General features: G+C 37.8%; 1 protein-coding gene across 9 annotated transcripts in view; it reads left to right on the forward strand.

Moving 5' to 3' along the window:
• Positions 1 to 19,757, forward strand: part of celf6 (CUGBP Elav-like family member 6) — a 237,279-nt gene that overhangs the window by 127,897 nt on the left and 89,625 nt on the right. Inside the window, exon 1 of one of the 9 annotated variants that reach the window (XM_063005179.1) lies at positions 19,277 to 19,423. The exons of the other annotated variants lie outside the window; for them this stretch is intronic. Coding sequence (XP_062861249.1) covers positions 19,364 to 19,423 — 60 coding nt within the window. The 5' untranslated portion in view covers positions 19,277 to 19,363. Of the gene's footprint in view, positions 1 to 19,276; positions 19,424 to 19,757 lie in introns of those variants that run through there. 9 annotated transcript variants of the gene reach the window in all.

Here is a 19,757-nt window from a genome sequence, read left to right on the forward strand (position 1 = left end):
CCTGATACCAGAAGAACACACACAGCAGTGCTGAAAATGATCCTCCACCACCACAACACATGAAGGGTCCTGTTTGATCGGTAAATGTGATACATTCTGATTACTTCTTCTACCAGTTCCTTATATGCTTAAAATTGTATTAATAATTGAGTTAGAAGCAACATACTTTTACTTAATTCATACTAAATCCATTTTTTTAACTATTATAGAAGTTTCATGGGAAAAATGTTGCCACCAGCTTTATCTGCCAATCTAATGAACCTCATGTTATTGTCATCTGTTGTAGAAAGGAAAGTAATTGATACATTTGGGCGTCTGAGGAACATTAATTAATTTTTGGATGGCCTGTCTCTGTTTAAATAGGATAATTTGTTAGACTCTTTTTTAATGGCCTGAGGGGATCCGTGTATAAGTGAATACATTGACAGAATAATAGGCACTATGAGTTACATCTGTTTTACTCGCAGGTCTCATGAGAAAATATATATATATAAATTACCATTAACATAATTACTCATAAATCTACACATTAATAGTTTATGTTTGCATTATTAAAATATGCGAGCTCACCCACTGTATAATATATATGGCCACAGAGACCAGTACCATATACATATTCATTGGAAAGGCAATGGTTTAAGTCCATTAATGTCCAGCACGTGATTAACCTTTGTTCCTTCTGTCTCTTGCCTTATTAATACGAGAGCTGAGGGATATTTCAACAAATTATACATCTCGTCTTTTTTTACAGTTAATACACTGTGTATGGGGAAAAAGCTAGCTAAATACACAAGCAGTAAAAAGAACATATGCTAGTTGTAAACAAGTCGACACTTACAACCGAGCAGATTAAAGCCAACTATCTGATATTGCTTATTAGACATTACAAATCAGTAGCACCACATCTTAAGCTCTTAACTTATTGCATGATTCTGAGCACTGTCGCCTCAAAGCAAGAAGTTCCCGGGTTCGATCCCCAGGTGGGGCGGTCCGGGTCCTTTCTGTGTGGTTTGCATGTTCTCCCCGTGTCCGTGTGGGTTTCCTCCGGGTGCTCCGGTTTCCTCCCACAGTCCAAAGACATGCAAGTGAGGTGAATTGGAGATACTAAATTGTCCATGACTGTGTTCGATATAACCTTGTGAACTGATGAATCTTGTCCTGTCGTGAATGTAACCAAAGTGTAAACGTGACGTTAAAATCCTAATGAACGAACAAACAGCATGATTCTAATGTTTACGCAATTGAAGCACCATGAACAAATTTTTAGAAGCAATTTCATAACTGAATGTCATGGAAATCCATTTATTCATCCTTACAGTTTATTGTGAATAGAAAATGCCTTTTTAAATTTGTGCTATTCTGCTTTTCTCATTAAACACTTGTATAAGCTGTATTGTCATCCTACAGAAAAAGTAACTTTAGTAGTAGCTCAGTGTTCTTTCAAAGTGTTGTGAGTAGATTTCTGTATGATCTGCACTGTATAAGAACATCATGTATAATAGATACAAGCTATATTTCTCCAGACATGCTGTTATATAAAATATATATACACCGGTCAGCCATAACAGTACAACCACCTCCTTGTTTCTACACACACTGTCCATTTTATCAGCTCCACTTATCATATACAGTAGAAGCACTTTGTAGTTCTGCAATTACTGACTGTAGTCCATCTGTTTCTCTTCATACTTTTTTAGCCCCCTTTCATGCTGTTCTTTAATGGTCAGGACCCCCACAGGACCACCACAGAGTAGGTATTATTTGGGTTGTGGATCATTCTCAGCACTGCAGTGACACAGACATGGTGATGGTGTGTTAGTGTGTGTTGTGCTGGTATGAGTGGATCAGACACAGCAGCGCTGCTGGAGTTTTTAAATACTGTGTTCACTCACTGTCCACTCTATTAGACATTCCTACCTAGTTGGTCCACCTTGTAGATGTAAAGTCAGAGACGATCGCTCATCTATTGCTGCTGTTTGAGTTGGTCATCTTCTAGACCTTCATCAGTGGTCACAGGACGCTGACCACGGGGTGCTGTTGGCTGGATATATTTTTGGTTGGTGGACTATTCTCAGTCCAGCAGTGACAGTGAGGTGTTTAAAAACTCCAGCAGCGCTGCTGTGTCTTATACACTGATACCAGCACAACACACACTAACACACCACCACCATGTCAGTGTCACTGCAGTGCTGAGAATGATCCACCACCCAAATAATACCTGCTCTGTAGTGGTCTTGGGAGAGTCCTGACCATTGAAGAACAGCATGAAAAGGGGCTGATAAAATGGACAGTGAGTGTAGAAACAAGGAGGTGGTTTTATTGTTATGGCTGGTCGGTGTACAGTATATGTCGGTATATTGGGTCTGTGGGTGGCTTAGTGGAGTTTTAAAGGTCAAATTTATGGCAATGAAAGACAGCTAGTGTTAGTGGTAAACAAGCAACACAGATTAAAGCTAACTATCTGATATTGCTTATTAGATGTTACAAATCAGTAGCACCACATCTTAATCTGTTAACTTATTGCATGATTCTAACGTTTATCCAATCGAAGCACCATGAACAAATCTTTAGAAGCAATTTCATAACTGAATGTCATGGAAATCCATTTATTCATCCTTATAGTTTATTATGAATAGAAAATGCCTTTTTAAATTTGTGCTATGCTGCTTTTTTTCATTAGACGCTTACTGTATATAAGACGTATTTTCTTTCTACAGTAAAAGTCAGTAACTTGACTTTATAGATTTAATAGATTTCTTAATAGAATGGATGACTTGATAGAATGAATAGATTTTTGTATGATCTGCTCTGTATAGCAACATCATCCAAAATATTAAACAAATACAAGTGAAATTGCTTTTAAGTTTTTAAAAGAAATCTCATGTATAATAGATACAAGCTGTTTTTCTTCAGACATTATGTAATATAAAAAAAATATACGACTATTTTGGTTCCTGTGGGTGGCTTAGTGGAGTTTTAAAGGTCAAATGTATGGCCATAAAAAACAGCTAGTACATTTTAAATGGTAACTTACTAATGAATTGGATGGTTATATAATTAGTACTTGAGAAAATCTTTCAGGGATCAGATCTCGATGTGCAACATCGACTACAGCAAAACTTTCAGCTGTGTTGTCCACACAACATTATGTTCTCAGGAAAGTGGCATGGTGGCTAAGTGGGTATCACTGTCGCCTCACAGCAAGAAGGTCCTGGGTTCGATCCCCAGGTGGGGCGGTCCGGGTCCTTTCTGTGTGGAGTTTGCATGTTCTCCCCCTGTCCACGTGGGTTTCCTCCCACAGTCCAAAGACATGCAAATGAGGTGAAGTGCAGATACAGAATTGTCCATGACTGTGTTTGATATGGCCTTGTGGACTGATGAATCTTGTGTAATGAGTAACTACCGTTCCTGTCATGAATATAACCAAAGAGTGTAAAAACATAACGTTAAAATCCTAATAAACAAATAAAACAAACATTCTCAGGAAGATGGTGAAGAGCTTTTGCCTACTTGTATCAAGGATCAAGCAGTCAAGAAATACAACACAGACTGGCACATAGCAGAACAAGAATGAAGAAACTGGAAAGATCTTGTAGTGGAACTTTTTGGTCAGACAGCAAACGCACACACAAGATTCTTTTTAGCTGGATTGAAGTTTATTAAAAGCACAATTGTGGATTTTTACATACAGCATAAAAGGCATAAAGGAATACCTAAGCAATTTTACATATGTCTTTTATACCCCTCCTCCCCCTTAATCATTAGAATAGAATAGAATAGAATGCCTTTATTTGTCATATATACATATACCGGTGTACAGTAAAACGAAATTCTCTCTTCGCATATCCCAGCTTGTTTTTGGAAGCTGGGGTCAGAGCGCAGGGTCAGCCATTGTACAGCGCCCCTGGAGCAGAGAGGGTTAAGGGCCTTGCTCAAGAGCCAAACAGTGGCTGCATGGTAGAGCATCATTCGAACTTTCAACCTTTCAGTTAATAGCCCAAAGCTCTACCCACTAGCCTACCACTGTCCCCTAGTGGTTAACCCCCCCTCCCAGGACACACAAAGAGAAAAGAATGAGACCATAAAACACACAGGTGTCATTCATAAATTAAAAGATACATCTGGCACCATAGAGTCTGTTATGCTCTAAATAATTCTGGCCTTGTGATGCAAAAACTTTGCAGTCTTTCTTAGATTTACTTTGTTTTTACGTCCTGTTATGTTCTTTTTTGCATGTTCTCATAATTACTCATAATTTACTATCACAATCTTCAAATGTAATGATTTGCCTCTTCAAACAAAGGAGAGAATTATCCAGGAATTGTCCTTCTGTTGTTCTTTATGTACACTGATCAGCCATAACATTTAAACCACCTCCTTGTTTCTACACTCACTGTCCATTCCATCAGCTCCACTTACCATATAGAAGCACTTTGTAGTTCTACAATTACTGACTGTAGTCCGTCTATTTCTCTGCAAGCTTTTTAGCCCTCTTTCATGCTGTTCTTCAATGGTCAGGACTCTCCCAGGACCCCCACAGAGCCGTTATTATTCAGGTGGTGGATCATTCTCAGCACTGCAGTGACACTGACATGGTGGTGGTGTGCTAGTGTGTGTTGTGCTGGTATGAGTGGATCAGACCAACCAAAAATATCCAGCCAACAGCGTCATGTGACCACTGATGAAGGTCTAGAAGATGACCAACTCAAACAGCAATAGATGAGCGATCGTCTCTGACTTTACATCTACATGGTGGAACTAGGTAGAAGTGTCTAATAGAGTGGACAGTGAGTGGACACGGTATTTAAGAACTCCAGCAGCGCTGCTGTGTCTGATCCACTCATACCAGCACGACACACACTAACACACCACCACCATGTCAGTGTCACTGCAGTGCTAAGGACTACAGTCAGTAATTGTAGAATTACAAAGTGCTTCTATATGGTAAGTGGAGCTGATAAAATGGACAGTGAGTGTAGAAACAAGGAGGTGGTTTTAATGTTATGGCTGATCAGTGTTTGTGTATATGTATACATATATATAATTGAGAGCTCATGGACAGTATGTTTGAGTAACTACTGTAGTTGTATGTCTGGTATATCTGTATATTTATTTTTATTTGCATCTAAGCATCCTGAACAGAAGGACCAGCACATCCTAGTTTTAGACAAGCACCCTAAACCAACACTCAGTCCCTTACTCCCTTATTCATTTACTCCCTTCCTCATCCTCATCCTCTCTCACAGTTCCTTCCCCGGACCCTGCAGCTGCCAATCACTCGGGCTTCCAGCACTGGCATAGCGATACTGGCATAAATTAGCATCTATTTGCATACAAATCCGCTAGTTTAGCAGCCTCGCTTGGCTCTCTCAACAAATGGCATTCCTTTCTCCCGCTCTCTCACTCGCCCACCTACACAGTGCCACAGATAGTGGCATTTTGCTTCAGACAGTCCACATTTCAATACCAAAATCATCAGATTTAACCTTTGTTATTCTAACTTGTTTATTATGTTTAAACTATAATTTCAATAAGAATTGTGCTGCCAAGTTTTGCATTGCTTTAGTATTTATAATTAATAATGTATTTTCCTTCACGTGTGGGAATTAGAATAAGGATTAAAGAGTATTAAACTTAGGTGTGAATGATATTTCAACAGTTATTTGTTTTAAAACAAATAACAAAGCAGTATGCAGATGCCCAACTCTTTTGTTCAGCTGACAATTCATAATATACAGTAGAAACGTTATGCATGCATTTTACAACTTTGTGGTTGCCAGGTCTTTGAAGTGTGGAGCCATCAAAGTTTATGCAATCCCTTTTAATCAAGTATTTGCCTCAACATCACACCTATGAGTGATTTTTCCTGATTGTGGTGGCCTCTTTCAGCAGGATAATGTGCCCTGCCACACTGAAAAAAATAGAATAATAAGGAATGGTTTAAGGAACATGATGAAAAGTTTGATGTTTTGAAAGGGTCTTCTGTTAACGTCTTAATGCCAGATACCACAGGACTGCTTCAGAGGTCTTGTAGAGTCCGTGCTTTGACGGTTAAAGCTGTTTTAATGTTGTTTTTACATAATATTAGGGGGCAGCACGGTGGCTAAGTGGGTAGCACTGTCGCCTCACAGCAAGATGGTCCTGGGTTCGATCCCAGGTGGGGCGGTTTGGGTCCTTTCTGTGTGGAGTTTGCATGTTCTCCCCATGTCTGTGTGGGTTTCCTCCGGGTGCTCCGGTTTCCTCCCACAGTCCAAAGACATGCAAGTGAGGTGAATTGGAGACACTAAATTGTCCATGACTGTGTTTGATATAAACTTGAGAAGTGATGAATCTTGTGTAATGAGTAACTACCGTTCCTGAATGTATGTAATCAAAAAGTGTAAAACATGTTGTTAAAATCCTAATAAACAAACAAACATAATACTAGGCAGGTGGTTTAAATGTTATAGATGATCAGTGTATATACAGGGTGAGTCAAAATCATTTTAACACTTGTTATTCACAAAACATACTTCGTATGTGTAAGATGTTTTGCAGGACAGTCTCAACCTGTTCACCATCATGTTCAACACACAAAAACCATATATATATATTTTTTTTCCCTCTCTTTTTGTCCCTTAATCTAGTCGTATCCAATTACCCTGGTTGCGTTACGCTTCACCTCCACCGATACAACCCTCCACCGCTGACTGAGGAGCTTTGCAACTGACACGCCCCCTCCGACACATGAGCAGTACCGACTGCACCTTTTCACCTGCACGAGACGAGTTCATATGCGGATCAGCCTTGTGCACAGCGAGCCACACCCCAACTCTGCACAGGCGCCATCAATCAGCCAGAAGAGGTCGTAATTGCACCAGTTATGAGGAACCCTGGTCTGGCTCATCCCACCCCTGAGCAACAGCCAATCGTTATTCATGTGGCCGGGATGGCAGAGTCGAGAATTGATACGATGTATTCGAAAATCCCAGCTCTGGTGTGCTAGCGTGTTTTATCGCTGCGCCACCTGAGCGGCCCTAGCGTATATATTTTTAAAGTAAAAAGTTTAAAGTCAACAATTTCTGCTAAGTGCTATAAACACATCATTTAGAATAGTGGCCATTGCGACATGCAAAATATTTAAAGCAAATTATTCGACCAATAAAATAATTCATCAGCCTTTAGAAATATAACCAAATAAAACTGTTTTATCATGTAAACAGGGAGGTTAAATGTAAATGAACAAAAATAAACACTAATTTAGTATGTTGACCTATTAGCTAACTTAATAAAATTGCAGTCAGTAATATTTAAATAAATAAATAAAGAAGCACAAAATAAAATCACATTTACAATATTGATTATTCAGTTCTGGATGGAACACTATGCCAAAAAATTAGCCAAGATATTACAATAATTAACTGTATTAACTCCGTTATAGCGTGTGGTGGGTTGGGGGGCAGCATTGGGTTTGGGCATGGGGAGTTGGTTTGCTTGTTGTATATTTAAACCTCCAGACTGGACTTGCTTCCCAATGCCTAATAGGCATAACCAGTCAGAAACACGAAGCTGACCTCATGACCCCAGCATGCGTTTGGCATGGCATTAACAGGCTGTGTTTTCTCGCAGTCCACTAGAAGAAGGAGTAGTGTTCATCTAATGAAGCTCTCTGTGACTCTCAGCTTCCTCCTGTCTTTGCTTATTCCGGCACACCTAAAATACTTTAGGTTTATAAATTATTCACAGTGTCCAAAATACAGAGCTGTTGTTTAAAAAAGCATCTTGGCTACTAGTGATACGCCTCCACAGTGGAACGCAGCATGGAGTGAAGATGCAGTAGTAATGGGGAGCCCACAGCAAGAACAATACATTAGCATAAAGTTCAAAGCAGTGGAAGCTGGCGCCTAAAAAAAACTAGCTCAGCATTATCATGTAAGCCAGACTGGATGTTTGTGTGGTGGAGATTTAAAATGGTCTGGAATGCTTCCAGTCACATATCTGATCTGCTCTTAGAATGCAGTGATATGTTTAGCTAGCATAAACACCAAGGAGCTAAAATTAATACGGATAACAAAGCACATGCAATAAAACAAATCCTCTCAAATTGTATTTACAGTTTTTAAAATAAATAATAATAAAATAACCACATTAAACTTTTGTTGCAGATCTTTATCACATATAGTATTAAACAATTACACATTGTAAAACCCATGTAGTGCACTTTGTGATTAATAAAGAATAGAATACAGTAGAACAACTTTACTGTGTATGTACACCGATCAGCCATAACATTAAAACCACCTCCTTGTTTCTACACTCACTGTCCATTTTATCAGCTCCACTTACCATATAGAAGCACTTTGTAGTTCTACAATTACTGACTGTAGTTCATCTGTTTCTCTACATGCTTTGTTAGCCCCCTTTCATGCTGTTCTTCAATGGTCAGGACTCTCCCAGGATCACCACAGAGCAGGTATTATGTAGGTGGTGGATCATTTTCAGCACTGCAGTGACACTGACATGTTGGTGGTGTGTTAGTGTGTCGTGCTGGTATGAGTGGATCAGACACAGCAGCGCTGCTGGAGTGTCCACTCACTGTCCACTCACTGTCCACTCTATTAGACACTCCTACCTAGTTGGTCCACCTTGTAGATGTAAAGTCAGAGACGATCGCTCATCTATTGCTGCTGTTTGAATCTTCTAGACCTTCATCAGTGGTCACATGACGCTGCCCAACGGGGCGCTGTTGGCTGAATATTATTGGTTGGTGGACTATTCTCAGTCCAGCAGTGACAGTAAGGTGTTTAAAAACTCCAGCAGTGCTGCTTTGTCTGATCCACTCATACCAGCACAACACACGCTATTCAGGTTTAGAGGAATGTTATGTAGGGTTAGCACTCAATGTGTGGAACAACAACAATCCAATCTGTAACAAATAGTTCCTTAGCCACCCGCTCCCCCCCTTTGATATTTTATATGTTTTTTTTCTTTTCTTGACTGGCCTTTAACTTTAATAACCCAAGTATAAAACATATCTGACATATGATTTCACATGTGTAAATAGTATGATAATAAAATTGAGCTTAAAATCGGTGTTCTACCTCATTAGCAACCACCAATTCGTACACACTTCACGCTTTAGCTTGGTCCCTAAATGTTCTAGGAAAAACTTTGTGTTATTTTATTGTTGTAAGCATGAGCACTGTGATCCAGCATTGTTATTCTATTTTTGTACTGCAGGATATTTCCTATGTGGTGTAGTCAGCAGAATTAGATCATGTGGTTTAGTCAGTATAATTTGATTTGTATGTTTTAGTGGTTTACATAATAGATTAAATGATGAACAAGAATTTATTTTTGCTTAATATTAAAATTAAAATGACAACTTATTACATTTGCATTTAAAGAAGCTTGAACAATGCTAAAGCTTTTAGAAAAGAGTCATAAGGACATAGCTTAATAACCTTACAAAATTCCAGGTATTTTAGACCTGCTCTTAGGTGATGCTTTCTAATTCTTGAAGGGGGAAGGATAGAAGGAACAGTGGTAGACTGATCCTTATTAGAATTTTTACTTTACTTCAAAAAGGCTAGGTAGCCTCACACACAGGTAACAGCACATGTAGTGATATTTGTTTACTAAATAGAACATATATTATTACTTGCTTGAAATTCATCAGATTTCATTCTTACAAGAGTAATTAGATGTGTTACCTGTAAACCAGACCACGCTGGACAAAGGCACTAATTCTTTGGCCCGGAAATCATATTGAAAATGCTATCCTTCTAAGATATTGTTCATGTTCATTAAATATTAATATTCAGTCATGTAAACAAGCCTGGAAAATCGTTTGGGGGCGATCGGGTGGTGCAGCTGAAAAATACGCTGGCCCTCCAGTGCTGAGATCTCAAGCTCTCCAGTTTGAATCTCAGCTCTGCTATCAGCCGGCCAGGCTCCTGCACCGTGTGGTGGAAAAACCTTTAATGAAATACCTCAGAGACTGGATTATGAGCAGAGAGAGAGAGAGACGGAACACACTGACAAAGTCTCACATGGAGACTCGGTGAACGCAATAAGAAGGAAAGAAAATAATCACGCTTTATACTCCCATCAGTGACCTTGCAGGGCAGTGGAAGATTCCATCATTAACAAAGATTTCTTAGCTAGAACATAGGAACTGGTCTAAACCAGCTAGAACTGGGTTTTGGACGTCATACAATGCAATTGCTGCACTTCTCATCACATACACCACGTACACATCCAGTCACATTCTACTGTAGCAGTATTCTTGGAATATTGGAATATGACTACTAGGGATGTCCCGATCACGTTTTTTTGTTCCCGATCATTCATTTTGATCCCGATCCGATACAGAGTCTCAAACCGATACTATTTATGTATTTTCTAGATAAGAACTAGATAATACTGTTCATACAGTGCACACTTCAAGTACAGTACAGTACAGTTATTCAAATTAATCCAATGTATATGTTTAACAACTGAATAGCTCTGCAGTGCTGTAGGAAAAAAAATTGCCTGCATCCAAGCTATTGCTTAATGTTCTTTTATTTTTACAAAATAAAAGTAAACAAACTTAGTGCAGCATTGTAGTAGTAAAACTAGAACACTCAAAATGAAGTGAAGGTTCTTTTTTGAGGAAAATCAGCATCTCTGCCGTGTTAGCGGACAGCCGGTTCCTCTTCTCCTCCTATAATAATAAACTCGCTGTATTCGACTGAGTGTTTATTTTTTAGGTGCCATTTTAATTGTAGATTGTTTGGTTAAATGATATCAGGTTTGTTTCTTATGAGCCACCGAACTTGTATGTGTGTTGTACGTGATGACTCTAGCTGTCCGCTATTCGGTACCGTAACAGAAGAAGTTAATAAAGTGTTCTGCTCCCGACAATTTGTGAATATACCGTGTATTTATTTCTTTATTAAGCAAGTGCATCACTACGATGTTTTGTAAACCAGAGTGATCCTTGACTCACACACCATATAAATAGTAAAATTCTACAGTAATGAACGCGGCTCTGCTCCTACCGCCTCGTGAAACGCTCACATTGCAGACATTACACTACACTGTTGGATCGGCTTAGGATCGGCCTTAGTAAAGCCGATACCGATCAGTTAAAAAATGCTTTGATCGGCCCCGATTCCGATCTTTGAGATCGGATCGGGACATCCCTAATGACTACTGGCAAGCATTCCCTAAATATATCTACACATTTACATTTACGGCATTTAGCAGATGCTCTTATCCAGAGCGACGTACTGAAGTGCTTCCACAGTAAACATTACTTTACTCTAGTTTAAAAGTAAATTTGTATTAGTGAGTGTTAGTAAGTAAGTACAAGTCAGCTTAAGTGCTTAGTAAAGAGGTGGGCTTTTAATTGTTTTTTAAAGACAGCAAAAGGCTCAGATGTTTGGACTCCCATTTGGGTGCCAGTACAGAGAAGAGCCTTGATGCTTGTCTTCCTCGAGTCCTGGGTGGAGGATCAAGTCGGGCGAGACTAGTGGCTCGGAGGTTGCGCGGTACAGAGCGGGGTTTGATCAGACCTCGAAGGTACACATCATAAGTATTAATAGTACTTTTGGTGTAAATTAACATTTAACAGTTAACACATGTGTGGCCCTCCATATGCGATACTACGCTCTTATGAGACCTTGTGCCAGGAAGGTAAAAAGAAGAGCTGTGGGTGTATTGGAGGGGCACATGAAAGTCTCGACCCTCCTTGGTCGGGGGTGGGTGTGGCAGAAGTGACGAGAGAGAGATTGACTGAATTGGGTGCAAAAAAGGGTAAAGAAATCGTCTGGGGAAATTATGCCTACAACAGACCTCTGCCCAGTGATTTTTATAAAGGTTCTCTTGTTTCATTTTTTTTTTTCCAAATGTCACAAAAGACAAATATTTTGAATATTGTAATTTTAATGCACATGACATTTACACTGGCAAATACTACAAACCACTTGAAAAATCCATGATATACTGTTGCGGTATGCTTGATTTAAACAAATGCTACAGTAGGCAAAAGGTTATTCCAGGTTAAGCTAGTCAATCCATGACTCAAAGAACAAAACTAGGAGTGAAACAGAGAGAAATTTGTTTACTGAAGTGCATAGCTGGCAAACACGAGCTGTATGCCCCAAGGTCTAAATGAAAATTACTTACGTTTGTATATGAAAAACACCATTTCTTTCATTTACACACACACACACACACACACACACACTTTTATGTCCTGTGAGCCATGGTATAACGAATAATAAAACATCTCAGCATCTTCTTTTTATTATCATTTCTGTCAGGGCAAGATTACATTTATCTTTATTCATTATGTAATATGGCAACAGTGTGGAAAACCCAAACAGCTAAATACTGAGGTACATCTCCAACCTCTGTCGATTGATCTCACAGTGAACAGAACTTTGTTGTGAAGACAAAAAATAAGGCATTTAAATTCACATCCAACAACATTGTACCTAATGTCTGTCTGTACTGGCTGCTTCTAGTGGAACTCGTGTATTGTTAAAACTGTCAAATTCTTTAGTATATTATCAAACCATGAGCTAGAATGTTGAATCATTAAATCATTAAAACTGATTTTAAATGGCTATATCAGCCATAAAGTTAGCAAAGCTAGAGTGTAACTGAAGGTGTAGTCTGTGTTGAAATATTTAACAGAACTGTTGGTGGATATCCAAAGTGTCTAAACAAAGTTTTTTAGGTTGTATATTTGTCTTCCGCTGCTGGGGGATCCCTGATTGCCGTTGAGGTGGGTATATTGCTGCTCACGCCTCCTCCGACCTGCGCACAGCCCTTAGCTGAACCCTTTTTCACCTATGCACTCTGCACAGGCGTCTCTCTATCTGCCAATCAGGATCCTTACACAGCGTTTGAAGACCCCACCCACATAGTCCGGGCATCCCGCCATAGCAGAACCGTGTCTGCTGCAGGCACTACCAATTATGCCCGCTAGATGGCACCCAGCCGACCGGTGGCAACGCCGAGTTTCGAACCGAGAAGTTCCGAATCTCGGTGCTGGTGTGCTAGCAGAATATCCTGCTGCGCCACCTCACCGGGGCACTACAGCTGCTATTTTTTATTTTTATTTTTGTAGTTAGAAATTCAAAAAAATACTTTCAGATGTTTAACAATATATAGTACAACAACAACTCAGCATGCTGGTCTGCTTCTTTAGCTTAAGATTAATAACAAATATTAAGGATTTTACAATTTTGCCATCTACAAACAGATCTTTGTTATTTAAAAATGGGTAAATAATTAGTTTTTTAGGTAAAAAAATAATTATATGTGGCATGTTACTACACACTTTTATTTGACATACCTGTATCATTATTTATCTATTAACATCTCTAGTTAACTAAAGCATCAAATGTTATAGCATAGATTCTTAAAAAAAGCCTTACATTGTCTAATAATGTTAGTTTTAGTTTATAATGATATATTTTTTAGGTTGAAACACTTTTTTTTAAGCTTTTGAGTTACTTGAAATAAATAAAAATAATCAAATTTTATTTATTTATTTATTATTATTTGTATTATTTTTGATGACAGAATCTCTGGAACATTTCAAACAGGTGATGGTTATGTGTTTGCTGGGTACCAGGGGTTCGTTCCCTTATCTGACAAACTGCACAGACATGCAGGCTAACAGATTTTAATGACCGCTGTCAGATAGCACGCAGAGCTAGTCGTTAATAGCAGAAAACAGTCGAACACAAGGCTCGTTGATTATGATGAGTTTTGTGCCACTGAACCGAGATCTGCTCCAATTTCAGTAGCTAATTCAGCCATTCATCTTCAGCGTAATTGTGGCACTGTGTCAATGTGCTGAGTGTTTTATTTATCTCACAGACTGATGTGATTATTTTACAGAAAGAACAAGTATAGAAGAATACACATGCCAAAACATAAGAGCACATTTCTCAATTATTAGTTGCATATGAGCAAAGAAACCGATTTTAACGTGAATAGATTCGTTGGTGGACAGAGGTTAACAATCGTTGACACTCAACCATCTGTAATGATACAGTGGGAACATGAAGTTTTTTGTTTTAATGATTTACAAATCAGAAACTGTAATCTATTTTTAACAAAAGTATTCAGATCCTTTATTCAGTACTTTGTAGAAGCCCTTTGGGAGCAATTACAGCTTCTGTTCTTTTTGGAAAAAACAGGTAGCCAACTGTTGTGTACATGAGCAGGGTTCTTAACTCTCAGTTGCTTACTTGTATTCAGTCACAATTGTAAGTCACTTTGGATGAAAGCATCTGCTAACTGCAATAAATATAATACATGTACATATACACCGTCCAGATTTACCCTGTTCCAGAGTGATGGGCACATCGGGGTAAGAAGAGAGGCGGCTGAAGTGATGCACCCATCATGCCTAGTGCCTACTGTACAAGCCTGTGGGGGCAGTGCTATGATCTGGGATTGCTTCAGTTGGTCAGGTCTAGGTTCAGCAACGTTATGTGCCCAAAGAATGAGGTCAGCTGACTACCTGAATATACAGAACGACCAGGTTATTCCATCAATGGATTTTTTCTTCCCTGATGGCACGGGCATATTCCAAGATGACAATGCCAGGGTTCATCGGGCTCAAATTGTGAAAGAGAGTTCAGGTTCAGGGAGCATGAGACATCATTTTCACACATGGATTGGCCACCACAGAGTCCAGACCTGAACCCCATTGAGAATCTTTAGGATGTGCTGGAGAAGACTTTGCGCAGTGGTCCAAATCTCCCATCATCAATACAAGATCTTGGGGGAAAATGTATGCAACTCTGGACAGAAATAAATGTTGTGACATTGCAAAAGCTTGTGGAAACGGTGCAACGATATATTAGTGTGTGACCTTTATTTTGGCCAGGCAGTGTAGCTTCTAGAACCTTTCATTCTTATTAACATAATTTATATTATGTCCTCCACAGTGTATTCTGTAAATACACTGTATATAACACGCACAATTAGTAGCTTAAAAGAAAAGACTTAGCATTTAGTGAAGTGCATTAAGGTTCTGTTCTTCTCTTTATTTGCTCCAGCCCTGTTCTTTTCTCAATTCCTTTCCTCTCCCGAGCCTCATAAAGCTGCTGTCACAGTGACTAATTTGTTAGTCTTGTGTCTTGGTGTCAGTGTCTGTATGAAGAAAAGCCCATAAAGGTAGTGCAGCCATTCCCTCGCTTTGATCTATACACCATCCATCTACAGAAAGAGCTTCAGCATCATCCTTATACTGCAGAGTGGAACCACATCCAGATGTCTCATCTGACCCCACCTTTCTGCACCATTCTCCTCTATACTAAATCCCTTATAGTGACAGAAAACATGCACACATTGTTTCTAAAGCTAATGCCAAATGATAGTCAAATACAACCGCAAATAAGAAAAAGTTGGGACAGTATGGAAAATGCAGATAAAATACAAAGTGTTTCTTACATTTACTTTGACTTGTATTTGATTGCAGACAGGATGAACCTGAGATATTTCATGTTTTATCTGCTCAACTTCATTTCATTTGTTAATATACCTCCATTCCTGCATTTCAGGCCTGCAACACATTCCAAAAAAGTTGGGACGGGAGCAGTTTAGGGCTAGTAATGAGGTAAAAAAACTAAATAATGATGTGATTCCAAACAGGTGATGTCAACAGGTGATTGTAATCAGCATATTGGGGACAAGTCAGGACTCCAGGCAGGCCAGTCCAGTACCCGTACCCTCTTCTTCTGCAGCCATGTTTAATGATATGCACTGTAGAGGGAGAAATACTGCTTCTGTTAAAAAGAAAAGCAGTAAAATACACAGTAGTAAAAACTTTTATGCAAATAAGAGTTACAAACGTAAGAGGGTTATTGTTTTGTAGGCTTTCCGGTGTAACAACTGAATGTTGATGTAAGTCAAAGAGAGCATATTCCACCTTGTCTGGCCTGTCTTCAAAGTGCCACTAACCAATTACAGTGTTTGTTCTCCAAGCACAGTCACCTGTTCTATCATGCTGCATGAAAAGAGATTAACTGGATTAATTTATGTATCTTTTTTTTGGTAACACTTATTAAGCTGGTAGGACTCATGGATTAAACAGATAAAATCTAATAACATTAAATAGGAACAAAATTAGATTTCTAACAAAAAAAAAATGTTAGTAAAAAGTGTGAGCAAGTCTGCAAAGCATGGTTAACATGGTTAACCAGTCCATCATTGTAGAACCACAAAAGTCTGGTTTTATAGACTACAGAGACCACAGTGACCCTGCAGCATTAGGTTAATCTATTGGAAGCAACATGGTGTAGGGAAGCTGAAGAATAAGGTGAAGAGGTTGATCGCAGTGGTTTAACTATGCTGAAAAAACAGTGAAGGGACACAAACAGCCCTGCAGGGTAGCAAACTATTCTCTCCTCTCTTTCTCTGGTCTTTTCTTCAGTCACTTTCCCTGAATCTGTTTCTCTGTTCTAGATTAGAGACAGTATTAAAAGCTTTGATAATCAAGTAAATGTTGAAAGGGTACGTTCCTGCTACCCCTCGGGTAAGGTGACACGTCTTGGTCGGTCTCGAATGAATTCATGTAAACAACTCAGGCCTGATCTGATGCTAAATACTTTACTCTATGATAAAGGAGTTTAAACGATCCAAAATACTTCTTCAACTACATGATAACAAATTTAGGTATAGTTGGCAGATGACTCCATAATTATTATTGCTTAATTAAAAGAATTATTATATAAAAAGGAGTGCTCATGTGGCACAGTGGTAAACCGCAGTAGCCCACTATTGTTGCTATTCAGAGTTTGAGTCCTCAGTGGTGCTATCAGCCTATTGGGTGTCTACATACACACCTGATTGGCTATGTCTGGGAGGTGTGTGGGGAGGGGGTGTGTTACTACATTGCGCCTAGTAATTCTGGGGAAATCTGGTCCACAGCAACCATGACCATAAAGTGGTTGTAAAACATTAAAATATATCAGAGTAAAAGGCAAAATATAACAAAATAGAGAAAATAATAGCATTTTATTATTATTATTATTATTATTATTATCATTATTATTATCATTATTATTATCGTTATTATTATTATTATCGTTATTATTATTATTATCATTGTTATTGTTATTATTGTTATCATTCTTATCATTTATTTTTATTGTTAGTATTATTATTACTTTTATAATTATTGTTATTATTATTATTTTATGATCATTATTATTATTGTTATTGTTATTACTATTGTATTCGTTTTCATTTATTATTGTTATCATTATTATTATTGTTATCATTATAATTACTACTATTATTATTGTTATTATTATTACTATTATTATTGTTATTATTATTTTATTATCATTATTATTATTGTTATTACTATTATCATTATTATTATTATTGCTATTATTATTATTATCATTATTATTATAATGATCATTATTGTTGTTATTATTATTATTATTATTATTACTATTATGATTATTATTGTTGTTATTAATTATCATTACTATTATCATTATTATAATTATTATTATTATAACTTATTATTATTACTAGTAGGAGTAGTAGTAGCATTAGTATAAATATTCAATTACTATAAATAAATATATTTATTTACTATAAATGATATTAATACTACAACTTATGTGTTTGAATTACAAAATATAGAATAAATAAAATATAACAATAACATATTCATAATAAATAAAACACCCAGTACATACTTGAGAATGCCACCTGATGAATATAAAGGATGTTCATGCCAATGCGATCATGCCTACCGCGGATACCATAGGTGTCTTTGGCTGAAATTTCTGTTACACTTCCTAAAAAAGGACATTAATGTGGGACAAGACAAGGAGGGACGTGGATAAGGGGCTTCAATCGAGAAAAAAAAACCCTTGTACTTTTAGCGTTTACCTCATTGGGCACACAACGAACATGTGGCAAAGGATGAGTAGCAAAGCTCCGTGTGTCAATTCGCTAGACCAGCGGGCGGCCAGCCCATTCTGCCCGGTTGCCTAGCAACTCCTATTGTACCCCATGCAGCCTAATGACTCTTGTTGCCGCGGTGACTTGAAAGAATCTAATAGGCTAGAAGCTGGGAGGGTGGTGGCCAATTAGAACGGTTTAGTACGTACAAGACTGACCAATCAGTAAACACACTTCAGGAGCACCTCACGACCAGAGCCGTAGATAGAGAGAGTTGCGACACTCCTTGATCTCGCCGCTACGCGGTCACGTGGTTCATGTAACCCTCAATAGTTCCAAACAAACCCGGCGCTGTCATGTTCTCAAATGGGACAGGCAGCAGTAAATGAAATATTAAACGGCAAATAATAAACATTTGTACAATTTCTGGGTATTTTCAACTGCGTTTACATTTACTGCATCTGCTTTAATGTCAATTTGGTATATAAAGTGGAAGATTGATGTTTATAATGACTTGTTAATAGGTCGTTCTTGTTAACACACAGTACATTATATTAGCATACATTACATAATGCGATATCCTTAAGTAGTAGAGACAATATACAGTATAGACATTAAAGTTTTTTATGTTTTGTTTTTTGCATAAACTAATCTCCCTTCACTTTCCTGAGGATTCATAATAATAATCATTTTTGCTAAACACTAAGTCATGTGCTGGATTCATAAGGTTTACCTGCACTGAATGAACAGATTGATAAACACATTACCGTACCAAAAACATTATAGTGCAGGTACATGAAAAAGCATTCATTCATCTCTTATTTCATGAGTGATTAATAATTGATTCCTACATGTAATACATTAATGAATTCATTATGAATATGCACTAGTTCATTTTGTCTAATGTAAGTGGTGGACAAGGTAGACAAACCATGTAGTTGAGTTAAAGTAGAGATATCCAAGGTAACATATTACTCCAGTAAAAGTAGTAGTAAAAGTAAAAATACTCTTTACCTCCACTAAAGTACTAAACTAAATTTACCTTCAAATGTACTTAAGTATGAAAGTAAAAGTATAATGATTTATTGTGGTTCTAATGTTTTATGATCATTTCTGTAACAAGACTCTTGATTAATCAACTCATTTTAGGTGAAAAGACTCGTGTGTCATTAATTAAGCTTAACTGACTAAGCTAAATTGGGTTATACCTATTAATTAAGATAAACATGTAACATTTAGTGCTGAGCAAATGCTAAACAATAACAGTATTAAGTATATTAATGACATTAAATTCATAATTTTTTTAAAACAAAGCAACATACAGCTAAAAATGTTTGATAAGTAGTGGAAATGAATGGGGCTCTATGGGTTGTTTGGAACTATACAGAGCTCCACAACCCGGAAGCTGGGCAGAAAAAATGTCCCGCCCCCTTTCCAACGGTTCCCTATGGGAGTGTCGCCACTCTGTTCTCTCTACCGCTCTGCTCACGACCTGCTCTGCTTCAGTGTAATGAATTCAACTCTAATAACTTCAGAAATCGCTAAGTAAACCTGAACCCTCGTAATACAACACCGAATATAATACTCTGGTTCAAAAGTCTGAGGACACCACCAAGAACTATTTATCTAATCATTTGTTAAAATCTAATCTGAGATCTGACTCAGTCGATGCTGATTATTTAACAGTGTATTATTTTAAACAGGTACAGCCTGTTCAGGGCATTGTGGAAATTCTTAGAGAACATTAAAACTTTTTGAACATCCTGTTCACACTTTATTTACTTAGTTTTATACAATCATCATTTATCAAAAACACAATTTGTTCAAATACAGTATACACT

Source organism: Trichomycterus rosablanca, chromosome 11 (assembly GCF_030014385.1).
Source record: "Trichomycterus rosablanca isolate fTriRos1 chromosome 11, fTriRos1.hap1, whole genome shotgun sequence".
NCBI classification, from domain to species: Eukaryota; Metazoa; Chordata; class Actinopteri; order Siluriformes; family Trichomycteridae; genus Trichomycterus; species Trichomycterus rosablanca.